Source organism: Chiloscyllium plagiosum, unplaced genomic scaffold, assembly GCF_037043375.1.
Source record: "Chiloscyllium plagiosum isolate Xiang-an unplaced genomic scaffold, Cpla_swu_hap1 HiC_scaffold_3, whole genome shotgun sequence".
NCBI lineage: Eukaryota > Metazoa > Chordata > Chondrichthyes > Orectolobiformes > Hemiscylliidae > Chiloscyllium > Chiloscyllium plagiosum.
Window position 1 is genome coordinate 103,627,563 of NW_028270141.1, and position 21,662 is coordinate 103,649,224.

The following is a 21,662-nucleotide window of genomic DNA, read 5'->3' on the forward strand; positions in this document are numbered from 1 at the left end:
AGTCAGAGAAACATCCTCCACAATTACCCTCTGTCTTCTATGACAAAGCCAATTTTGTATCCAACTTAACAATTCACTGTGAATCCCTTGTGATTTGTTCTTCGCCCTCCCCCCCCCCCCCCCCCCCCCCCCCCACCCCTTACCATCAAAGGACCTTGTCAAATGCTTTAGTAAAGTCCATTCATGGCTGATCCAACACTCCTCACATCAACTTTCCTTTTCCCCAACTGCTCAAAAATCTATCTCCATTTAAATAATATCCTGTTCTTTCGTGCTCCTTTCCAAATGAGCAACTTCGCATCTTCCCACATTATACTCCATTGCCAATTTTTTGCCACTTATTAAACCATCAATATCTCTCTGTAAACTGTCTGTTTTTCACTCACAACTTGTCTTTCCGTCTATTTTTGTGATCCTGGTATGGCACAGAACTGCCAGCCTCTGATTGCCAGCACCTTTATAAGGCAGAAACTCATGAGGCGAGAATTGACAGAAATCCCGCCTCACACTAATTAAAAAGATTGTCACCCAAAAAATGTAAGCGCATAAAGCCAGTCAGGCAGAAGTGGGATGTCTTGCCCTCAAAGTTTATGCTGGGGTGTGGGGAGTTCATCTGGATGTATAATCCAGTGCAATATATCATTCTCATTAATTGTACAGAATGTAAATATCGTGAAATAAATGCTGGGATTTACAGAGCAACGTTTTGGTTCTGATGGTGATCTTTGTTTTACAGGATCCACCTGTAGCAGTTACACTCGGACTTCGAATGGAAGAGATGATTTTCAATCTGGCTGACACACATTTATTTTTCAACGATCTAGAGGTATGGATATTTTATAGTCAACAGAAGAAATTAATTTGGCTTAGTGTCCAGATATGTTTTCAGTTTCATGGGAACTCTATCAAATTTCATTTTTCATGATTTTCACTGGGATTAATTAAAGCCTTTTTTTATGATTCAAGGAGAAATATGAATTGCATGTTTTTCTCTTAATTATGTCAAATCCTGTTGGACAGATTGATACACGTGTCATTAAAATTAATGTTGTTTTGCAGCACTGAAATGTTAGGCGATTTTAATTATTCAGAGGATTTTTTTCATTTTATTTTGAAACTAAAGATCCTATATACTGTTTAATGAGATAATTGATCATTCAGATTTACCTTAGATGTGAGTTTATGTGTGAATTTGTTTTAAACTAAGGAATTAGCAAATAAGAGATTCAAAGGATGGTAAACTCTTGATAGCTCAGTTAGTCCCCTTGACTTCCAGCCGAGGGCCATTAGTTCAGTTTCCAGCTTTGCCTGACTCTCAGGCTTGTCTACTTGTTGGATATGTTTTGCCAGTTCTTGGCCAAGACAATAACTAGTGAGTCATGGAGGAAGGGCATTCCTCCCCAATAGCAGAATGACAACAGGTCAGAATTTCATTCCTCATCTCATCCATTTTCCTTTTCCTGATTAAAAGTTACAAAAAAAATTGTAAATTAAAGGGTAAGGAGCATATTTGACAGATGCAATTTTGTTCCAGGGAGGGAATGAATAGTTGGTTTTAAGTTGAAAATAGCAGTATGTGTGCACAACGTGAGAAATCTGGTGTCAGTTACATATCAATCCTGTTTAACTGAGCTTAGCAGGGAGCATAAAGCTATTAAGTTTTCATGTTAAGCAGCAGCTTCACTTAACCCCATACAGCATCCCCTGTACAAGAAGTAAATAATGCATTTCACATTTATTATGCAATGATTAAAGTGAGTGTGAATGAAACAATGATTATAATGAAGTGAAAAGAGCCTTATTAAAATAAATCACCGATATAACTTAGGGGCACAGCCAGAAGCAGTCAAGAGTTTTAAACATGATTGAGGATTTAGCCAATATTATTAATCCACAAACAGGACAGGGAAACTGGGAAGATGATGAGCAATGGTGTTGAAATTCTTCTTTCATCAAATTAAATGTAATCCTACCACAACAATGCTAATTACATTGATGGAAAATATAGGCTTTAGGTATAGAAGATTAAATGCAACTGTATTATGCACGATGAAATTAAATGCTTGGTCATTAAAATATTAATAGTGATTTTATTTTGAGTATAGAAAGACTTACATCCTGTATGAATCTATGAGCAATATTACTTATAATGGCAAAAATGTTGGACATATCGTTCTAACACCATCCAAATTCATTTTTGGTGACCAAATTTACATGTTGTTCAAGAACTGCAATATATGAATCAAAGTAAGCTTATTCTTTTAATTGATTATGTTTTGGAAAAAGTGTATTTTCCTTTCCTACTGAGTTAATTTGACCTATCAGCAACAATTGGACCTTTTTACTTCATTGCAATCATCATTTCATCTACCGTTTTTGTTTCCACGTTGCATAATATATGTTGAATGCATTATTTATTTGTTTTTACATGGGGTTGCTGTCCAGGATTAAGTGAAGCTACCGCCTGTTATGAATACTTAATAGCTTTATTTCCCCTCCTAGCGACAGTAGAACAGAATTGATATGGAACTGACTCCAGGAGCTGAACTTTACACATTTTTGGCAAAGTTAATTTTCACTGACTTTCATAGAGGATCGCTCTCTCTCTCTCTCTCTCTCTCTCACACACACTTGCTGCAAGTGCTAGCACATTTTCTCATGCAATCACCCCAAATTTGCTTCATTAACTACCTACCACACCGCAATGGCACTCCTCTTGTCCGAGGCTAGCCTGATTCCCACGCTCAGCATAGCTGGAAATGCATATCACTGCTGGGACATCCTGGGATCTTTGAAAAGCCATTGTGCACCCAGACAGGTACTAGCAGTCCAGAGCTGTCATGCACAGTTCGTGACATCTGCCCCAGATCAGATAAGTGGAGATTGGTATGCTGTTTTGTGGACAGAGATGTGGAGGTTCTGATAGATGGGATGGTCAGAGGAGGATAGACTTCTTCCCCCAGGATCGCCAAAAGAGGACGCAATGCCAGACCCAGCCAACCTTCCTGAAGTTGCTATCCAGGTCAGTGTGACCTCAAACATCTGGAGGAACACATACTAAAACCGCAGGAATGTCAATCACCAGGGTAAATCTATTCCATCAGGGTCAATTCCTCTATCTTCTCTCTCCTACCTCATATTCCTGCAATATCTGGTACTGCAACACTTCCCACTAAGGGCCATGCTTTGCCAATCAAGTAGCAATTACAGAGCCAACAACCTGCTCATTGACACTAAGTTTGCGTTCCTCCAGGGCCACTCAGTTTCTGACCTCATTGGTTCAAACTTGAAGAAAAGAGCTGAAATTTCAGAGGTGAGGTAAGAGTGACTGCCCTTGACATTAAGGCCATTTTTGATGGCATGTGGCATCAGGGAACCCTAGTAGAACAGGAATCAGTGGGAATTGGGAAACTACATGCTGATTGGATTCATATCTGACACAAAGATGGTTGTGCTTGTTGGAGGTCAGTCATCTCAGCTCCAGGACAGCCTTACAGGGGTTCCTCAGGGTAATGTCCCAGGCACAACCATCTTCTGGTGATTGCACCACACTCAGAACAATTTACAGCTCCTCTGCAACTGAAGCAATCCTTTTCCTAATACGGCAAGGCCTGAACAATATCAGGACTTGGACTGACAAATGTCAAGTAACATTTGCACCGCACAAGAGCCAGGCGATGGCCATTTCTAACAAGAGAGAGAATTGAATCATTGCCCATTGATGTTACCATCACTGATTGCCTCACTATCAATAGCCTCAGGTCATCGTTGACCAAAGACAGAACTAGACTAGCCATAGAAATTCTGTAGCTACAAGAACAGATCTAGGAATCCGGCAGCATGTCACCAGCTCCAGAGTCCACAAAGCCTGTCCGTCATGATGGAATACTCCCTTCTTACTTGGATAAATGCAGCTCCAGCAATACTCAAGATGTTTCATTCTGTCTAGAACAAAGCAGCCCGCTTGATTGGCACTAGATCAACAAACATGTAGTTGCTCCACCATTGATGCTTAGTGACAGCAGTGTGCACCATCTACAGAATGATTGCAGAAATTCATCAAGGCTCCTTAGACAGTACCTTCCAGTTACTTGACCACTTGTACCTCGAAAGCCAAGAGCAGCAGATACATGGGAACACCGCTCCCTCCCCTCCAATCCATTCGCCATCCTGACTTGGAAATATATTGCCATTCCTTCACCGTCACTGGGTCATAATCCTGGAATTTCTTCCCTTCTGGTATTGTAGGTCAACCTACACCAGATAGATTGCAATGGTTCATTAAAGGCAGTTCATTTCCACCTTCTCAAGAGCAATTAGGGATGGGAAGTTAATGCTGGCTAGCCAGTGACACCCATATTCAGTGAATCAATTAGAAATAATTCTCAATATTGCATTATTAACTCTGTATGACCTGTATGCCTCCTAATCATTCAGAATAAGTCACCACCTTTCCCAAACCTACAACAGCACTAACAATGTGCTATCCACATTCATCTCACCCAACCCGCACCTGTTTCTCATTACAAGAGAAGATAGCTCATAATAAGGCAGGAAAAAACCAAGAGGAGTGGTAGGATGCCCAACAGTCATCTCCCATCTGATGAGGAATGCATCTAACCCTGACTGCACCAAGGAGTGGACCATGCCTCAGCCATGGCATAATAACAGACAGTGCTTTTGATTTACTGTGCTTACACCACTGACTGAATGCTATCTCTCTTGACCTAACTGAGGACTTCTCCCCTTGGACTTTGAGAAATGGGTGTTTGCTTGCATCATATAAGGCCAGAGTCATAGAGATATACAGCACAGAAACAGACTCTTTGGTGCAACTCATCCATGCCGACCAGATATCCTAACCTAATCTAGGCCCATTTGCCAGGACATGGTTCATATCCCTCTAAACCCTTCCTAATCATATACCCAGGTGCCTTTTAAATGTTGTACTTGTACCAGTCTCCACCACTTCCACTGGCAGCTCATTCCATGCATGCATCACCCTATGCATGAAAATATTGCCCCTTAGGTCCCTTTCAAATCTCACCCTCTGACCCTAAACCTATGCCCTCTAGTTCTGGACTCCCCCCATCCCAGGGAAAAGACATTGACTATTTACCCTATCCACGCCCCTTATGACTTTTATAAATGCAGTGTGTGACCACATACCCTGCTCACCCATGGTGCAATTGTGAAGATTGATGTAGCACTGTTCTGAATGATAATATATCCACCCTCTTAACTGATGTCTGCTGACAATCATGACAAGCTGCCCTGGCTTGGTCTTTGCACTAAACTGTAAGGCAAGAAAGAACTACTGTTAGTGTTGTTATGGCACAGGACTAGACAGCCAAATCAAATCAGCTTCCCTATCCCTGTATTCACTACAGTGTAAAATTAAAATACTCAACAACCTGGAAATTGACTCCAGTGGTCCCCATTGAGACTTTCTGAATAACCAGTACCAGCCTTTCTAAAAAGCCGATAGCAGTTTTATAGCTTAAATTAAAAAATAACAATTTATTAATAATGGAGTAGCTCTGGCAGAGCAAAGTTAAATCACAAGGTAATATAATTAATGTCTGTGATTTTAACCCAGATTCTAGCTCCTTCACAAATTTGACTGTCACAAATATGGACAGACATTAAGGGATAAATCAAACGGGAAAAAAAATCAATGAGGTGTAACTGGCTTAAGTCGCTTAAGTTACTTCCACGATTGGTAATCTCTGCGATTGTATGTTGCGTGATTTCTGATGTCACCAATGCATGCAGATATTCGTTTAATTCTTCAAGCTGAGATTCTATTTTCTGATCTTTCAATAAGTTGATAATGAGAGGATAATCAGGAAGCAATCAAACCTCCATCCTGGAGCAATGGTAGCCAAAATCCTTCTGATTCAAATACAGTTCAAAAGCCAATTCCAGCTCTGGCCTCCCCTGATGAGGTCCCAGTTAATGTTCAATATCGACTTGAGCATATTGCATCTCCAAAGTCAACGTATCTATAGAGCACTTTTAACAAGAACTAACCTGCAATTAACTTTCCAGCATGGCCTCAAAAACAAATATCAGTTTGTTATTTTTTATTAAAACAAACTGCTACTCACGGTCCAAAGTTCACTTTCAGCTCGCAGTTCACAGCTCCAAACCAAAAATGATATTAAAAAAACTGAAGGTCTCAACAATCTTTAAAGTGCAGCTGTGGAGGCAAAGCACTGAAAGGCAGAGATGCTATGAACATCCAAGTAGATACCAAGTGAGTGAGCACTAAGAGAGCAAGTGAACAGCCATGCGATGCAGCCTGGTTCAGTCAGCGAGCTGGCTGCTTATGGTTGTGCACACAGTGACCTTGCAGGAGCACCGCAATGAAAAGTAACAGTGCACTATAAAGTGCAGGCACATACTGTAAAGCATTCAAGATGGGCCATGATGATGCAGAGAAGTTGGCGTGTTTACCCACGTCTGTGGAGTAAGGTACATGCAGCCACTGCCCGTGGACCGTGCCCTGAAATGCTGGTGCTAAAGATCAAAGGGAAAGTCCAGAGCAACTTGAGAAACAGCAGGTTGAGGTCACCAGGTACCCACTCAGACTTCCATGTCATCAATTCTCGGTCACTAGTTTCTACATGGGAGCCTGCACATTAATGAGATAAAGGTAGGCAGCAGTGAGGTTGATAATAAGCAATAATCTCCATTAATGGACCTCTCGCTGCTCACCAGTGAGGATCTCATCTCGACATTTGGCACATGGTTGGAAAAGGTAACTTGACAGTGTTGCTGTTGAGAAAGACTTTGCATGACGCCTCATGCAGTTCACCCAAATTGCTCACGATAACCCAAGACATAAAGACAACAAATTTTGACTCTGTGGTGCTTTATGCTTATGAGAGCTCTAGGAAGGTTGTGCCATGTGTATACTGCAAGCATGCAGTGTGGGCAATCAAATAGCCTCTCAGATTAATCTGACACGTTCTGCTAATTTGAAGCACACAGGTCCAGTAATCGGTGTCTCCAAATCATGTGCAGTCATCTACAGATGGGATATCCCACTTCCAAGTGAAATGCTTTTGAATTTTGCTCAAGTAAAGTTTGTGGCAAGTGCCCTGAGTTATTGAAGATGTTCGATTATTTGTAATTTTGGAGTAAGTCTTGCTATGTCCTGACAATGGGCCGAGGAATGACAGGTGGAGTTTAATTTAGATAAATGTGAGGTGCTACATTTTGGAAAGACAAATCAGGGCAGGACTTATACACTTAATAGTAAGGTTCTGGGGAGTGTTGCTGAACAAAGAGAGTGCAGGTTCATAGCTCCTTGAAAATGGAGTCGCAGATAGATAGGATAATGAAGAAGGCATTTGGTATGCTTTTCTTAATTGGTCAGAGCATTGAGTATAGGAGTTGGGAGGTCAGGTTCTGCTGTACAGGATATTGGTTAGGCCACTTTTGGAATATTGTATACAATTCTGGTCTTCCTCCTATAGAAAGGATGTTGTGAAGCTTGAAAGGATTCATAAAAGATTTACAACGATGTTGCCAGGGGTGGAGGATTTGAACTATAGGGAGAGGCTGAATAGACTGGGGCTGTTTTCCCTGGAGCGTTAACAGCTGAGAGGTGACCTTATCAAGGTTTATAAAATCATGAGGAGCATGGATAGGATAAATAGACAAGGTATTTTCCTGGGGTGAGGGAGTCCAGAACCAGAGAGCATAGGTTTAGGGTGAGAGGGGAAAGGTATAAAAGGGACCTAAGGGGCAACTTTTTCACACAGAGGGTGGTGAGTATATGGAAATGAGCTGCCAGAGGAAGTGGTGGAGGCTGGTACAATCAAAACATTTAAAAGGCATCTGGATGCATATATGAATAGGAAGGGTTGAGAGGGATATGGGCCAAGTGCTGGCAAATGGGACTAGATTAATTTAGGATATCTGTTCGGCATGGACAAGTTGGACTGAAGGATATGTTTCCATGTTGTACATCTCTATAACTCTAAATGTCAACAAGGTTGTGAACAGTGTGGTTCAGTCTCAATCAGCTCCTAGGGACACAAATGGAATTGATTGTTTGGGAACATTATCTAATTGGTGCAAACCTCTGGGGGTTCTGAATGTTGATTAAACAGCCTTAGTTTTTAGAAACAATAGAAGTGTTGAAAGGGATGGTGTTTGGGGTCGTGGTGACTGTCGTCAGCATAATCATGAAAACTGACCTTGTGTTTTCCGGTGGTATTGCTGAGGAGCAGCATGTAGGTGACAAACAAGAATGGGCTTAAGGATAGACCTTTCAGATCATAAGACCATAAGACATAGGAGCGGAAGTAAGGTCATTCGGCCCATCGAGTCCACTCCGCCATTCAATCATGGCTGATGGGCATTTCAACTCCACTTACCCGCATTCTCCCCGTAGCCCTTAATTCCTTGTGACATCAAGAATTTATCAATTTCTGCCTTGAAGACATTTAGCGTCCCAGCCTCCACTGCACTCTGTGGCAATGAATTCCACAGGCCCACCACTCTCTGGCTGAAGAAATGTCTCCGCATTTCTGTTCTGAATTTTACCCCCTCTAATTCTAAGGCTGTGTCCATGGGTCCTAGTCTCCTCGCCTAACTGAAACAATTTCCCAGCGTCCACCCTCTCCAAGCCATGTATTATCTTGTAAGTTTCTATTAGATCTCCCCTTAATCTTCTAAACTCCAATGAATATAATCCCAAGATCCTCAGCCGTTCCTCATATGTTAGACCAACCATTCCAGGGATCATCCGTGTGAATCTCCGCTGGACACGCTCCAGTGCCAGTATGTCCTTCCTGAGGTGTGGGGACCAAAACTAGACACAGTGCTCCAAATGGGGCCTAACCAGAGCTTTATAAAGTCTCAGTAGCTCAACAGTGCTTTTATATTCCAACCCAATGGAACAGAACAATTAACAGACAATGGAACAGAAATAGGGAAGTAACCTTTCGCAATTATTGGTTATGACTTGATACGTAGGAACAGAGCCAGATGAGTGCCAGGGGACAGTCTGTTGTGCTGTAAGGTGTGTTTCTGGTGCGCTAACTGGCTTTAACGTGATTGAAGTATTTAGACTATTATTTGTGGAATACAAACTTTCCTTACCTGCATTGGCTATAACACGATTCTGGCCCCATTAGTTTAAGTGGTGCACTTATTGTGTGATTTTCTTATAATGCAAGACCGCACAAGAACGGAACTATCGCGTTATATCAGAACCGACTGATGTCGAGAGGGGTTGGACAAGGAGAGTGTGATCAACCATATAAGGAGTAACAAACGAGTCAATGAGGAAATGTTTACCTCTGTGTAATCACTTTGTACATCCTTTGTGACATTAAAAGCCATTTTGGGACTAAGGCAGGGATGGTAGCCTGATTGGAGGATTTAGTGCTCTGAAAAGTTGGGAACAAATTTGGAAGGCGACATTATGACTCCTTTTGAAATAGTTCCACAAGAATTTCTATATCTGAATGTTATTTATCTAGGCACATAGACTTCAGTTTAAAACTGAGATTGCACCTCTGACAATATACTACTCATGGACTACTGGACTAAAAGATCTGCTCTGTTATGTCACAACAGTTAGTATGCAGAATGCCTTTAAGAGACTCGTGGTGTTATTAGCATATCATAGCATGTGAGCTGAGGATATAAACGTCTCAAACTTCAGCTTAGCTGGGGCCATTTGACACATAACACACTATTGGAATGCATACTACTGTTTGTAACTGAATAACTTAGTATTAGCTCAGACACTGAAATGCCTCTAACTCTAGTATATGTATATATCAGGAGCTGTAACCAATGTCTGTTGAGTCTTCCAGTACCATATTACCCATGTCTAGTTGTTACATTACAGGAGCTAACGTAAGTATTACTGCATCAGGTACAAATATCCAGCTGGAGACAAAGCCCACACCATGGTGGCAGATGATTATCTACCCAAATTTTGTGCAAAAACCGCAAGAGTGGAATTTGAACCCATGACCTTTCTACTTAAAAGGAGAAAATGGTTCTACTGAACTAATTTGACAGTTAATTAAATAAAAACAGGAAATGCTACAAAATACTCAGCTAGTCTGGCAGAATCTATAAGACTTAACATTTCAGGTCATGGCCATTTATTTCTGATTCCGGCATCTGCAGTGTTTTGCTTCTGACACTTAATGAAAATTTGCCCCTTTTATCAGCAAAGTGATATTTTCAGACGTACAGACTAGTGTTTCATGAAGTTATTGATGAATGAAGTTATATCCTAAAATGTACTTTATGCACTTTTTCCTGTTAAAGAAGTGTGAGTTTGATTACCTTGTTTATGAGAACTTTTGGCAGTTGTGAATTATTCAGTGTACCTCATAAATTGAATATTCTTAAAGACCAATAAAATTAACATTACATTCTGTTAAATTATTACAGAATTCTTGTGATGCAGAGATCAATTATGTAGCCAACATGGAAAGTTTTTCTGGGAATAATCAAATAAAAGCTTGCAGAATAGTGATATTGACAGGGTTTGAATGTATTGAGCCTGTAAGTTCTGTCAATCTATGAAATCTTTTGAATTGTTTATGGTTTAGGAAAATCTTCTTAGGAATATTTTGCGAAGGAAGGACTCTTTAAGATAAAATAAAATATCTTCAGTGGAGTTAGAACTTTACAGTTTTAATCATGAGGGACTGATCCATGATATCAATTTTAGACCAGCTTAAAAATGTACTTGATGAAATCATTAACTCATAATGTCCAATATCATTTGTCAAAACACAATCATATGCACAGTGAAAAGTTATGACATTTAAATTTAACAAAATGTTCATAAACTATTCAAAGCCAGGCAAATTATTTACCAATCGGATTTATTTGTAGGCTAAGACTTTCTTTTCTCACAATTTAGACCTGATTACTTACTTATACCTAGTATTTTCCAACAGTATTTAAAATTACATTTTTTAATTCAATTATTGAGATCTGGGCTCTGCTAGTTGGGCCAACATTTATTGCTGTTCCTTAGTTGCCCTTGAGAAGTTGGTGATGAGCTGCCTTGATGCACCACTGCAATCCACTTGGCGTAGGTACACCCACAGTGCTGTTAGGGAGAGAGTTCAAGGGTTTGAGCCTGGATAGTGTCATAAGATTAGATCTGAGTTGTTGCTACTTAGTAATACGCACCCATGTCAGGAAACATCAACAATTTTTATTAACTATAACTATCTACAAAAGATGGTAAGAAAGGACATCTCTGGAACAATCTAGTATTATGTCCCAATTCCATGTCATCAAGCTAATATTAAGAATGTAAGTATCGTTAACCTTTTACAAGCAAGATTCCAAGGGGACTTGACAAGGTAGATGTTGAAATATTTCCCACTAGTGGGAGAAACTCAAACTAGGGAATACAGTTACAGAATAAATGGACTTCCAATTGAAACTGAAATGCAAAGGAGTTTCTTCTCCCAGGGGGCATTGAATGTCTGGAATTCTCTGCCCTAGAGAGTTGTGGAGGTTAGATCACTGAAAGTATTCATAGAGATTGTGGATTTTCTGCCACATTAAAGATTTGAAGACAGCATTGCACCTTTGCTGTGTGATAGCTCACACACACGGCTGCTCCAGGATGCATGTTGATCCGAGTATCAACATGAATCTCAGCATTGACTGCAAGTTGCTGGCATGCACAGTCCTCAGAGGTCTGTGCAGAAGAAAAGAAACAGCGAGAATGCTGGTTGAGGGCTATGATGAGTTGGCATTAGAGAGGAGATGAGACCAGGACAGATCAGCCAAGATCTTATTGAAAACTGGGGCAACCATGAAGGGATGAGTGGCCTATTTTTGTTCCTATTTCTTATGTTATTTCCTCCATTTCTTCCAAAATTTGTTGTTCTCAGACATTGTTAACCTCATGAGTTATGTACTGTTCCATCCACCTTTCACCCCCAGTTTCCCCCCATCCCCAATAACCTCTTGTACCTGTACCATCAATCTACAACATTGTTCTTGGCTCCAATGGAGAATGTACAAGATATGTGTGATCCTCATCATTTCCTTGGAACGCAATCACATTGGTGGAGTGGCATCACATCTTCTCACAACATTAGGTTCCTGGGCTGTGAGACCTGCGATGAGCTGAATGTAACAGTAGTGAAAACGAATCAAGGAAAAGCTCATTCAACAGTGAATGCTTCATAACTCAAATGATCACAATTCCTTGAAATGGAGACAATGAAGTGATATTCACCCTCTTGCACCTTTCTACATTGCATTCTCATCCAAGGATGAATCTGAGAGATGAAAAGAAGAATGACAAGCATTCTGAAAATGAAAAATAAGAACTTCCCTACGATCCCATGGTAGAAATCTCCCTTTCTGTAAGGAGTAGTATCAGTTCTATACTTCCTTCAACATGTGGCAACTGTTTGCAGAAACAAAGATTTCTAGCTCTTCAGCAAGAAGGATTACATGATCATTAATGGCATAATAACTTCAGGACCACAATCTGTAGCATGTCCCTGCACAGTATTGTGGTGTGATAATTTGCTCAAATAGTCAACCTCAGCATTGGACATGCTTTTGACAATAATCTCATTAGTGATAGGAAGAATAGTTCATGTATGTACTTCATAGAGTTGCTGACAGGCTCAGTTGTGCTGCATGATTGCAAATAGTTGACTGTTTAGCATTCTCTTTAGGCAGTTAGATTCTCCACGCTCATGCCTCATTTTAATATGCCAAATTTCATTTACTGCTCAGTGTTAAGTTTACCAAAGATACTAATCAGTTCTAGAAACTCTGTTGGATGAACCTCTGCTTAATTACTGAAAGAAACCCCGTGTCTTTACCTGTCTTCTTGATAATGCCATTCAGTTGCAAACATCAGCTGACATTTCTGCAGATTAAAACCTCCAAATGTTCATCATTGGCCTGATCCAAATTGAAATTAATGATCTCCTTTTGTCCTGGATAGCTTTTTGCTGGCTGCTAGCTGTGGTTGTTGCATGTCTTCCCAGCTGAGTGGAATAAGTATGTAAATTCACCATTTCCTTACTTTGATCAACGAAAAAGTGAGGCTTCTCAAAAGTAGTAGGTGAGATTTTCCACTATAGTTAGAGTATGGCAAGATCAAGGAGCCTCTTCATCCAATGGATCATCTGCCATTCTGATAATATCATTCTCTTCTACTCATTTCTGAAAGAGCAAATTAAAATCTAGAACATTATCCTGTGGCAGACCGTCATCATCCTTGGTACATCCTATTCCTGTTCCTTCTAGCCTTTCATCAAAGAGAACTGAAATATCTGTAGTCTTCTGCAGAAATATCCTCCAGTGATCCTCGGGACATTGAAGACTCGGTTACAGGGAGTGAATCTGTAGTGACTGTAACAAAGTCCGGCAAGTGGACCTCATAGAATATGAGTTCTCTGGGGCAGTTAATCTGGTCTAGTCAGGGACCCCTGGCTGACAGATAAGAACAGGACTGTCAGACCATCCTGTTCACTCTAAGAGCTGGCTCTGAGGGAGCTGGATCAGTGTCAAGGACTCTCCTTGTGTAAATAAAGCTTAACTTGGTGATGGGATGCCAGCTTCTGTGGAGTTATTCCAGAGTCAACTTCAATTTCTGATGCAGCTGATGAATAAAGAAGATTCAGAATTACATGGGCATCTCTGTTTAATAAAGTACAATGCTGATTTGGAATGGCGTAATGAATGGTAGCCCATATCTGCCTCATGCTCTTTTTGGGATACCTCCTGCACCTTAAAATTTGATGAAAGACAGTTGGAGAAAATAAGGCTTAACCATGGTATTGAAACTGAAAGAATGGATATACCTGCCCCCCTGTGTCCAACATGTGAATACATTAATTAGGAACAAAAAAAGCCCATTTGGCCCCTCAAGCCTGCAGTGCCATTCAATAAGATCAAGGTTGAGCTGAAATTTCCACATAAGTGCTTCTCCCAATAACTCCCTTATTTACCAAGGAGCGAAATGCCTCTGCTATAAAACTTTTCATAGACTCTGTTTCCACCACCTTTTGAGGAGGCATGTGAAAGACCCACAACCCTTTGTGAGAAAAAAATTCTCCTCATCTCTGTCTTAAATGGACAGTTCTTATTTTTAAACAGTGAGCCCAGTTATAGAGCACAAGTCATAGAGCTATACTGCACGGAAACAAACCCTTTGGTTCAACTCGTCCATGCCGACCAGATATCCTAAATTAATCCAGTCCAATTTGCCAGCATTTGGCCCATATCCCTCTAAGCCCTTCCTATTCATGTATCCATCCAGATGCCTTTTAAATATTGTAATTGTACCAGCCTACACCACTTCCTCTGGCAGCTCATTCCATATACGCACCACCCTCTATGTGAAAAAGTTGCTCATAGATCTCTTTTAAATTTTGCCCCTCTCATCCTAAACCTATGCCCTCCAGTTCTGGACTCTCCCATCCTGGGGGAAAGTCCATGTCTTTTAATCCTTTCATGTCCCTCATGATTTTATAAACCTCTATAAGGTCATTCCTCAGTCTCCAATGCTCCAGAGAAAACAGCCTCTCCCAAACCCTGCAATCCTAGCAACATCCTTGTAAATCTTTTCTGAACCTTTCAAGTTTCACAACATCCTTCCTAGAGCAGGGAGACCAGAATTGTACACAATATTTCAAAAGTGACCTAACCAGTGTCCTGTACAGCAGCAATATGACCTCCCAACTACTATACTTAATGCTGTGACCAATAAAGGAAAGCATACCAAATCATACCAGTTCTAGATTCTCCCACAAGATAAAACAACCTTTCCACATCTACCCTATCAAGACCGCTCAGGATCTTATTTTTCAATCAATTTGCCTTATTATCCTAAACTCCAGCACATACAAGCCCCGCCTGTCCAAACTTTCATCATAAGACATCCCACCAATTCCAGGTACAAGTTCTGTATTTCTTCACCAATTGATTCCAACACATTTACCTTTAATGTTGAGAGCAGTACACCAATGCCCTGTGTGCCTGACGTATAACCTCCTTGCTTTTATATTCTGTTCCCCTTGCAATAAATGATAACATTTTATTGCCTTTTGGATTACTTGGTGTAGATGCTTACTAACCTCTTGCAATTCAGGCATGATCCCAGAGCCCTCTGTGTCTCGGAGCTTTGCAATTCTATGTATATTTTTATTCTTCCTGCCAAAATTGTCAATTTCACCTTTTCTCACATTATACACAATTGGTCAGATTGTTAACAACTCACTTAACTGATCTATGTCTCTTTGTAGCTTTCTAATGTCCTTTTTGCAATTTACTGGACTATTATCTGTGCGCTGTCCAGATTAAGATTAGTTTTCTTGCCATTAATAATGTTACCTGCTTACCAGAAATTGTGGTTCTGCCATTTTCCCAAGAAGAATAAATATTGATCCTTGGTATCATCTACTTCTTGAACAGTTGTAGAATGGAGTGATGTGGAACTTTACTGCCACAAAGCAGACAAGAAGCAGTGAAAGGAATGGTTCTTGTTTTCCACTGAATGTGTTTTCTTACTGGCGTGTTAGTCACTATCTGATTAACAAATTCTACCCAATCAGTCGTCCCCATGGATAGCAAGTCCATTTTGCATGTGGCATTCAGCCTGTCTGGCAAACTGCATGGTTTTTGCTCATGTAAAGTAATCTTGAGGCTATTAATACCATAGAGTTTCAATCAGAACCTGCACGGTGATGGCAATTATCAGTGAGGTACAGACTTGGTAGTTTCCCTGGCTCGTAATTGTGTCAGTTATACTTTGCTCAGTCTTGTTGGGGATATGCCTTAAACTAAAATAGGAGTCATATTGTCATATTGGTGGATTTCTTTTTGTATGCCCTGTCTGATGAAAATAGCCTGGATACGGCTGCTAATCCCATATCACCCGTACACTGACCTGATATTTTGTCTGGCTTTTGATCAAGGCCTGACACAGTGCAGTACCTTGTCAGATGTCACTGCCAATTGATCCATTTCATGATCTGGTTGGGTCCCTCCACCTATGATCCAGAGAGTCTTGAACAGGCAAGAATTTTTCTTCAGTCAAATGATTCTGCTAGGTGAGACACAGCAGCTGGCCTTTTTTTGTTTTCCAACCCTTTCACACTGTTGCACAGGATTCCTCTTTTTTGTAGCTTTCCTTCTTTGCATTCCAGTAACTGGGTTAGACTTGATGTCCTTTATCCATTGCTTCTCTTTAGACTTTTTCTCCTCTTCTGTGTTTGGATGGCTGAGCTGGCCTCATCGTTCACCTGCTGTACTCTACTGCACTTCAGGCACTCCATTTCCACTTGCTGCTGGTTCTGTGGGTCTGACCACCACTTCCTACCATGTAGTATGATCCGTTCTGGTTTCCTGATGGTGGTTAGTTCACATCTATATCAGTGAACATCAACCCTTATTAACAATACTATCTACAAAAGATGATAAGAAAAAACATCTCTGGACCCTACAGATTTGGTCCCCTTTCCATGTCATCCGATATCAATGTTAAATAGTTCTATACATACATGCTGATATTGTTAGGGTGAAAATATAGTTCATCCTTTACTTCACAAGAAAGTACCATGTTCACACTGTAGTACATATCAGAGAAATGTAACACAAAATACATATTAATAGATTTCTGCCACTCCTTCTCTTTGCATGTATGGTCTGGCCTAATCAATTCTTTTTGCCTTAAGCTTATTCTTTTTCAAGCAACTACCTGACTAACATTTATGGACTTGATTCAGTAGCAGTTTGTGGTGAAGACTTCTATATTCCTAACCACTTTTTGTTTAAAGAATTGTTTTAAGTCCTTTCTATATTTGTCTACCCCAAATTCAAAATCCTACTCCTATCATCTCACCAGCCTATGGATTCATTGTAACTACTTTAAATATTATACCCTTTCAGTAGCTATAAATACTTTCATTAGGTCAATCTTTAACATTCTCAACTCTAGCGAAGAAAGCTCTAAATTTTCAAATCTCCTTTTAATCCGAGAAATCTGCAAAACATTTTCTGCTCAACAGAAGGTTACCTCCTCCTCCTCCTCACTTCCAATGATGGACAAAGTTTAACCTGAGCAACAATCTATGCCAGCACTTTTTAAATCCATCTTAAACATGAGAAAGGAAAAACTACTTATAACTAATTGCTGTCAGGTCCAATTTTAATGTAGGTTGTTCTGCATTTGTCATTGCATGTTGTAGAATTAAGCTTTGGTGTATGACGATGCAGAATTCCGGCTGAAAAGTTTGGATGGAAGAAGGTTTTATCCACAGTTCCCAACAATGAGATTTCAAACACAGATGTGTTCTGGAAATTTGATGTAAATCCCAGCAGCAGGATCACAGAGAGAGCTGTTGTTAAGCTGCAGGTTTCCAACTCGCCAGGTCTCTACCTCTCACTCCAGGGAGGAAGGGAACTGAGCAGGTGCTTCTTCAGGGTGTATTGAACAGGGGAGTTTGTGGGTTCTTGCCAGTTTACCCTTAAGAATTCCATCAAACGTGGCTGTGTGTTCCAGCCCCACTGAAGATGCCAAAGGCCCAGAAGAGTGAAGGTAATCATTTCCAGAAGAAACAGTACATTTCAAGATGCATCCAATCACTTCCCCGTGTGGATATAAATTTGTTAATATTTTTATGTTCAGCTCAGTAATGACCATGGGCTCCTGCCAGATGGAATGGCCGTGATAGTTGATGAGGTGAATCGGCTTTTCCCAGGTAGTGTTCCTTCTCCTCCAAATTTGCCAGCATCATTCTTTTCATCAAAAATGGAAATAAACTTTACTTTCTTTGTCCTTATAAACAATGATTTCATCTCTAACCCACCCTTCTTCAGAAAGTCCTTGAATATGCTGTTACCATCTTTCAAAATTGTGCCCATCATTGCTGGATTGAATCCTTTCTGTCTTCCACAGTGATGAAAAGGACTCTTAACAAAGTCACCGATGGTGTAATCCTATGTAATTGTGGCAATGGTAAATGGTCTCACTCCTTTTTGATCCATTTGCAGCTTTTGACTCAGTTAGTCTTATACCCATCCACAGTTATCAAACTGGATGAGATTCCACTCACCTCCTTCCATTCATATCTACCCAACAATAGCCACAACGTCATTTCTTTTCCCAATTCCACAGCAATTCTTTTGGTGTCCTCAAAGCACCCAGCCATGGATCTTCATATATCTTATCTATGTGCTGCCTCTTGACAATATCATGTGAAAAGACACAGTCAGTTTGCCAACAATACCCAGCTCTGCCTCACCAACTCTCCCAAGCCTGTTACTTTTGCAAAATCTTCAAATTGCTTGTCTGACGTTCAGTCCTTAATCAGCAGAAAATTCCTCCAACTGAATTTTGTCACTAGCAGGACAGAACCACCTGAGATGGCAGCATAGTTTTATGCAGTTGGGAAGGAATTATCATAGGAGTACTCAGCATTGTACTCTCATGGTATCAGGTTAAGCAAACATGGGCAGGGAAACTTCCTGCTAATTACCACCAACAGCCATCCACCCAGTCCACACGTGTCCTCTGACACTCTCAGCTGCTGATTCAGTATGCCTACATGTTACTGGGGTGTTAAGTGCAAAGAATGTTCTCTGGGTGAGACTATTCAGTATGTATCACCAAGAATAGCTCAGTAGCACCAGTACTGACTGTATCCTAAACAACATACATTCAAGACCACATCTGTGGCAGGTGTGAGGGAGCTGACGAGAGGAGGAAAAAAGCTGATTTCAGAGATGAAATGAGAGTTCTCTTCCAGAATCTCAGTGTCTATTATTGAAAGGAATATCTGCTGATGCCTGAGACCCCTATAGATTGAACAAGTCTTCAGAGCTACTCATGCATAGACTTCCGATACCATGCATGTGATATGAAAACAGTGGCGTGTCGTCAAATTGTTTGTCTCAGCGAAGTGTGCCTTGATACTGAAAAGCTTGCAAACCACTTTTGGGGTGGAGGCTGCTAATTTATGTGTTTTTTTTTCGTTAATCAAATAGCTATAAATAATGTGTTATCAAGTATCTTTGTGCACATGAGTTTTGTTCAGAACAAGTGTTGCAGATTTTGATACAAAAGGTTTATTCAAGAACAGAATAGAGGTACAGATTTTATTGTGTCTTTAGTTATCAAATTACAGTTAGGGTTAAATATCGGGGTTGTTACTTATGAGTTTGTAGTTATGTTCAATGTCTTAACAAAAGTAATGAGAATTATAATGCAACCTCAGTATTTTGTGGTGAGTTGACACGTGCCTTTATTCATGATTTGGCAAAAAAAGTTATCTAACCAGCAGATTGATCTTCAAATGAAATTAATGTGAACTTCCTATTAAAATTCTTTCTAACGTAAAAATTGATAAAAGTTTAGATGCTGTACTGAAAGTGATTTATCAGGCAGAGTAAAAGTCTGATGCAATAATAATAAAAGCACCAGTACTGTCATCCACCAGAGAGTGCACTAAAAGAAAAGCATACAACCATACTTTTAAGGCCCTTGTGCCTATTCCAGCTCTTTACTTGACCAAGTCAAACAAATCCCACAATTCTGAGAGCTCCCCACACCATTGTAATTCACTCTGCTTAAAATATTTTTTTTCTTAAATGACACATCGGTGTCTATTTTAATGACCTCTATGTGGAAATTCCAGATAATGCATGACAATTGCCTCCGTAAAAGACATCTTCGAACCTCCCCTCCTCAGTCACATAATGTCATTTTAAATTGATTATTACATCTTCCTGACCAGAGGAAATTGTTCTTCAAGGCTGTACATAACTTTTAAAACCTCTATTCGGTTTCCTTTTCACAAATCCTTTGCTCCAGTGGAAATCCTCATAAAATGTCAAGCCTCTTCTCGTAACTTGACAGATCTAGTCTGTAGATGCTGCCTGTGGCTTCCATACAATTTCTATAGTCAAGCATCAAACTTGCATTTAATCAAACTAAGATCTCACAATTGCTTAATATAAGTTTGTCATCCCCTATTGTGATCTTGTAATTTGCGCCCAGATATTTCCATGGCTTCATCAAATCCCAAGAATTTGTATGTTTGTATAAAAGCGAAATATTGTGCATTCTGGAAGTCTGAAACAAACAGAAAGAAAGCTGGAGAAACTCCACAGGTCTGGCAGCATCTGTAGAGAGAGAAACTGTGTTAATGTTTCCAGTCCAGTTGACGTGACTGAAGACTCTGTTTCTCACTTTGCAGATGTTGCCAGACCTTGCTGAGTGCCTCCATTATTTCTATATTTGTTTGTATATTTGTACCCTGATGTTTGAATTTCCATGGGAATCTCCCACTCATCTGCTCTCATTTCAGTGGAAGAGCCACTTAAAGCCATCATGTTATTTACACTCCCCAATGCTTGGCTCTTCTATTGATGCAACAGAAAGAAATCTCACAGAAATTTAACACTCGTGATTCTCTTAGTTCCACCATATCCAATCCAGTGTTCCACCACGTTCTGTTCGACTGTTCCATGGGTATCAGCTGCCATTGTTTGTTTCCTTTTCTCAAAATGCATTATATGTACCAATTTCTTTATCCAATCCATGAACCTACACATGTCCTCTGCATTTTTTTTTTAAATGTACACTAGAGTTAGAGCAGGAACATTGTACCATTGATTCCCTGACATGTGCCTATATGGGGCATTGGAAGTGTGGAAATAGTCAATGTTTCCATTTTCATATCTGTGTCACATATTTTCCAGTAGAAAAGGAAGGTGTGACAGTTTGGAATTTTTTTTTCAAATTCGGTTTTGTATTTCATAACAAGGTATTCTTTCTTTTTTTTAATGTTCGATTAACATAACCGTTTGTCTTTCATTGCTGTTAAGATACTGACAGTAACCTCTGGTTGTTTTAGGTTTCTGTAGGTTCTGGTTTGACCTACATTGTTGGTCTTTTAATTGAAGGCTGCTTCAGTTGGAAGCCCTGCCCAGCCTGCTTTAGGCACAGACTTTTGGCTTCCTCACAGACCTTGACTGTGTTAAAGAAATCTCCGGTGGTGCATACTCCCAAAGTCCAGACAGTGAAACAAATTATGATATTGTTAAATGGTCACTGTTATTACAAATTACCAAATGAAGCTGTACTCCACTTTTATTGAAATAGTCTCTTACAAAAACAATATGACTTGTAGGCTGTTTCTAAGAGCTACCATGATGCACTTACAGAATTCCCTCAACTCAGGATTAGCAGGGTCTCTGTATACCCAACCTGACCTGAAATCCAACTCTCTCCATCAATCTATTCCTCCCCCTCTGTCAACTCTTACACATGTGTTATATGGTGTTCCAACTTAATACAGTAGATCCCTGCACCATAAAATTTTCAGTTGGGAAAGATACAAAAAGCGTCAATAGTCAGGTTTTATGTGGTTTCTGTGTTAATGAGGGAGCTGGAAATAACGTTAGCAGTATTGTTGAGTGTTACAATGAAACATTACTTTTGTTGTGTCACATTAGTGACATTTGCTCACATGATTTACGTTAATTTTGCTTATGGGGTTCAGCATTTGGAACAGTTTACCCTTTCTCCTTCATGTGTTTTTAATGATTTCTTCATTGACTATAATTTTGAACAAAAAAATTAAATAAGTCATTATTCATATATCTTATATATTCAGTTATTT

General features: G+C 40.0%; 1 protein-coding gene across 28 annotated transcripts in view; it reads left to right on the forward strand.

The window, feature by feature from the left end:
- The window catches only part of eya4 (EYA transcriptional coactivator and phosphatase 4), a 680,435-nt gene that overhangs the window by 618,336 nt on the left and 40,437 nt on the right, over positions 1–21,662 (forward strand). For all 28 annotated transcript variants that reach the window (XM_043686452.2, XM_043686590.2, XM_043686599.2 and 25 more), the window contains one exon: positions 737–826. In XM_043686452.2, the coding sequence (XP_043542387.1) occupies positions 737–826 (90 nt within the window). The remainder of the gene's footprint in view (positions 1–736; positions 827–21,662) is intronic.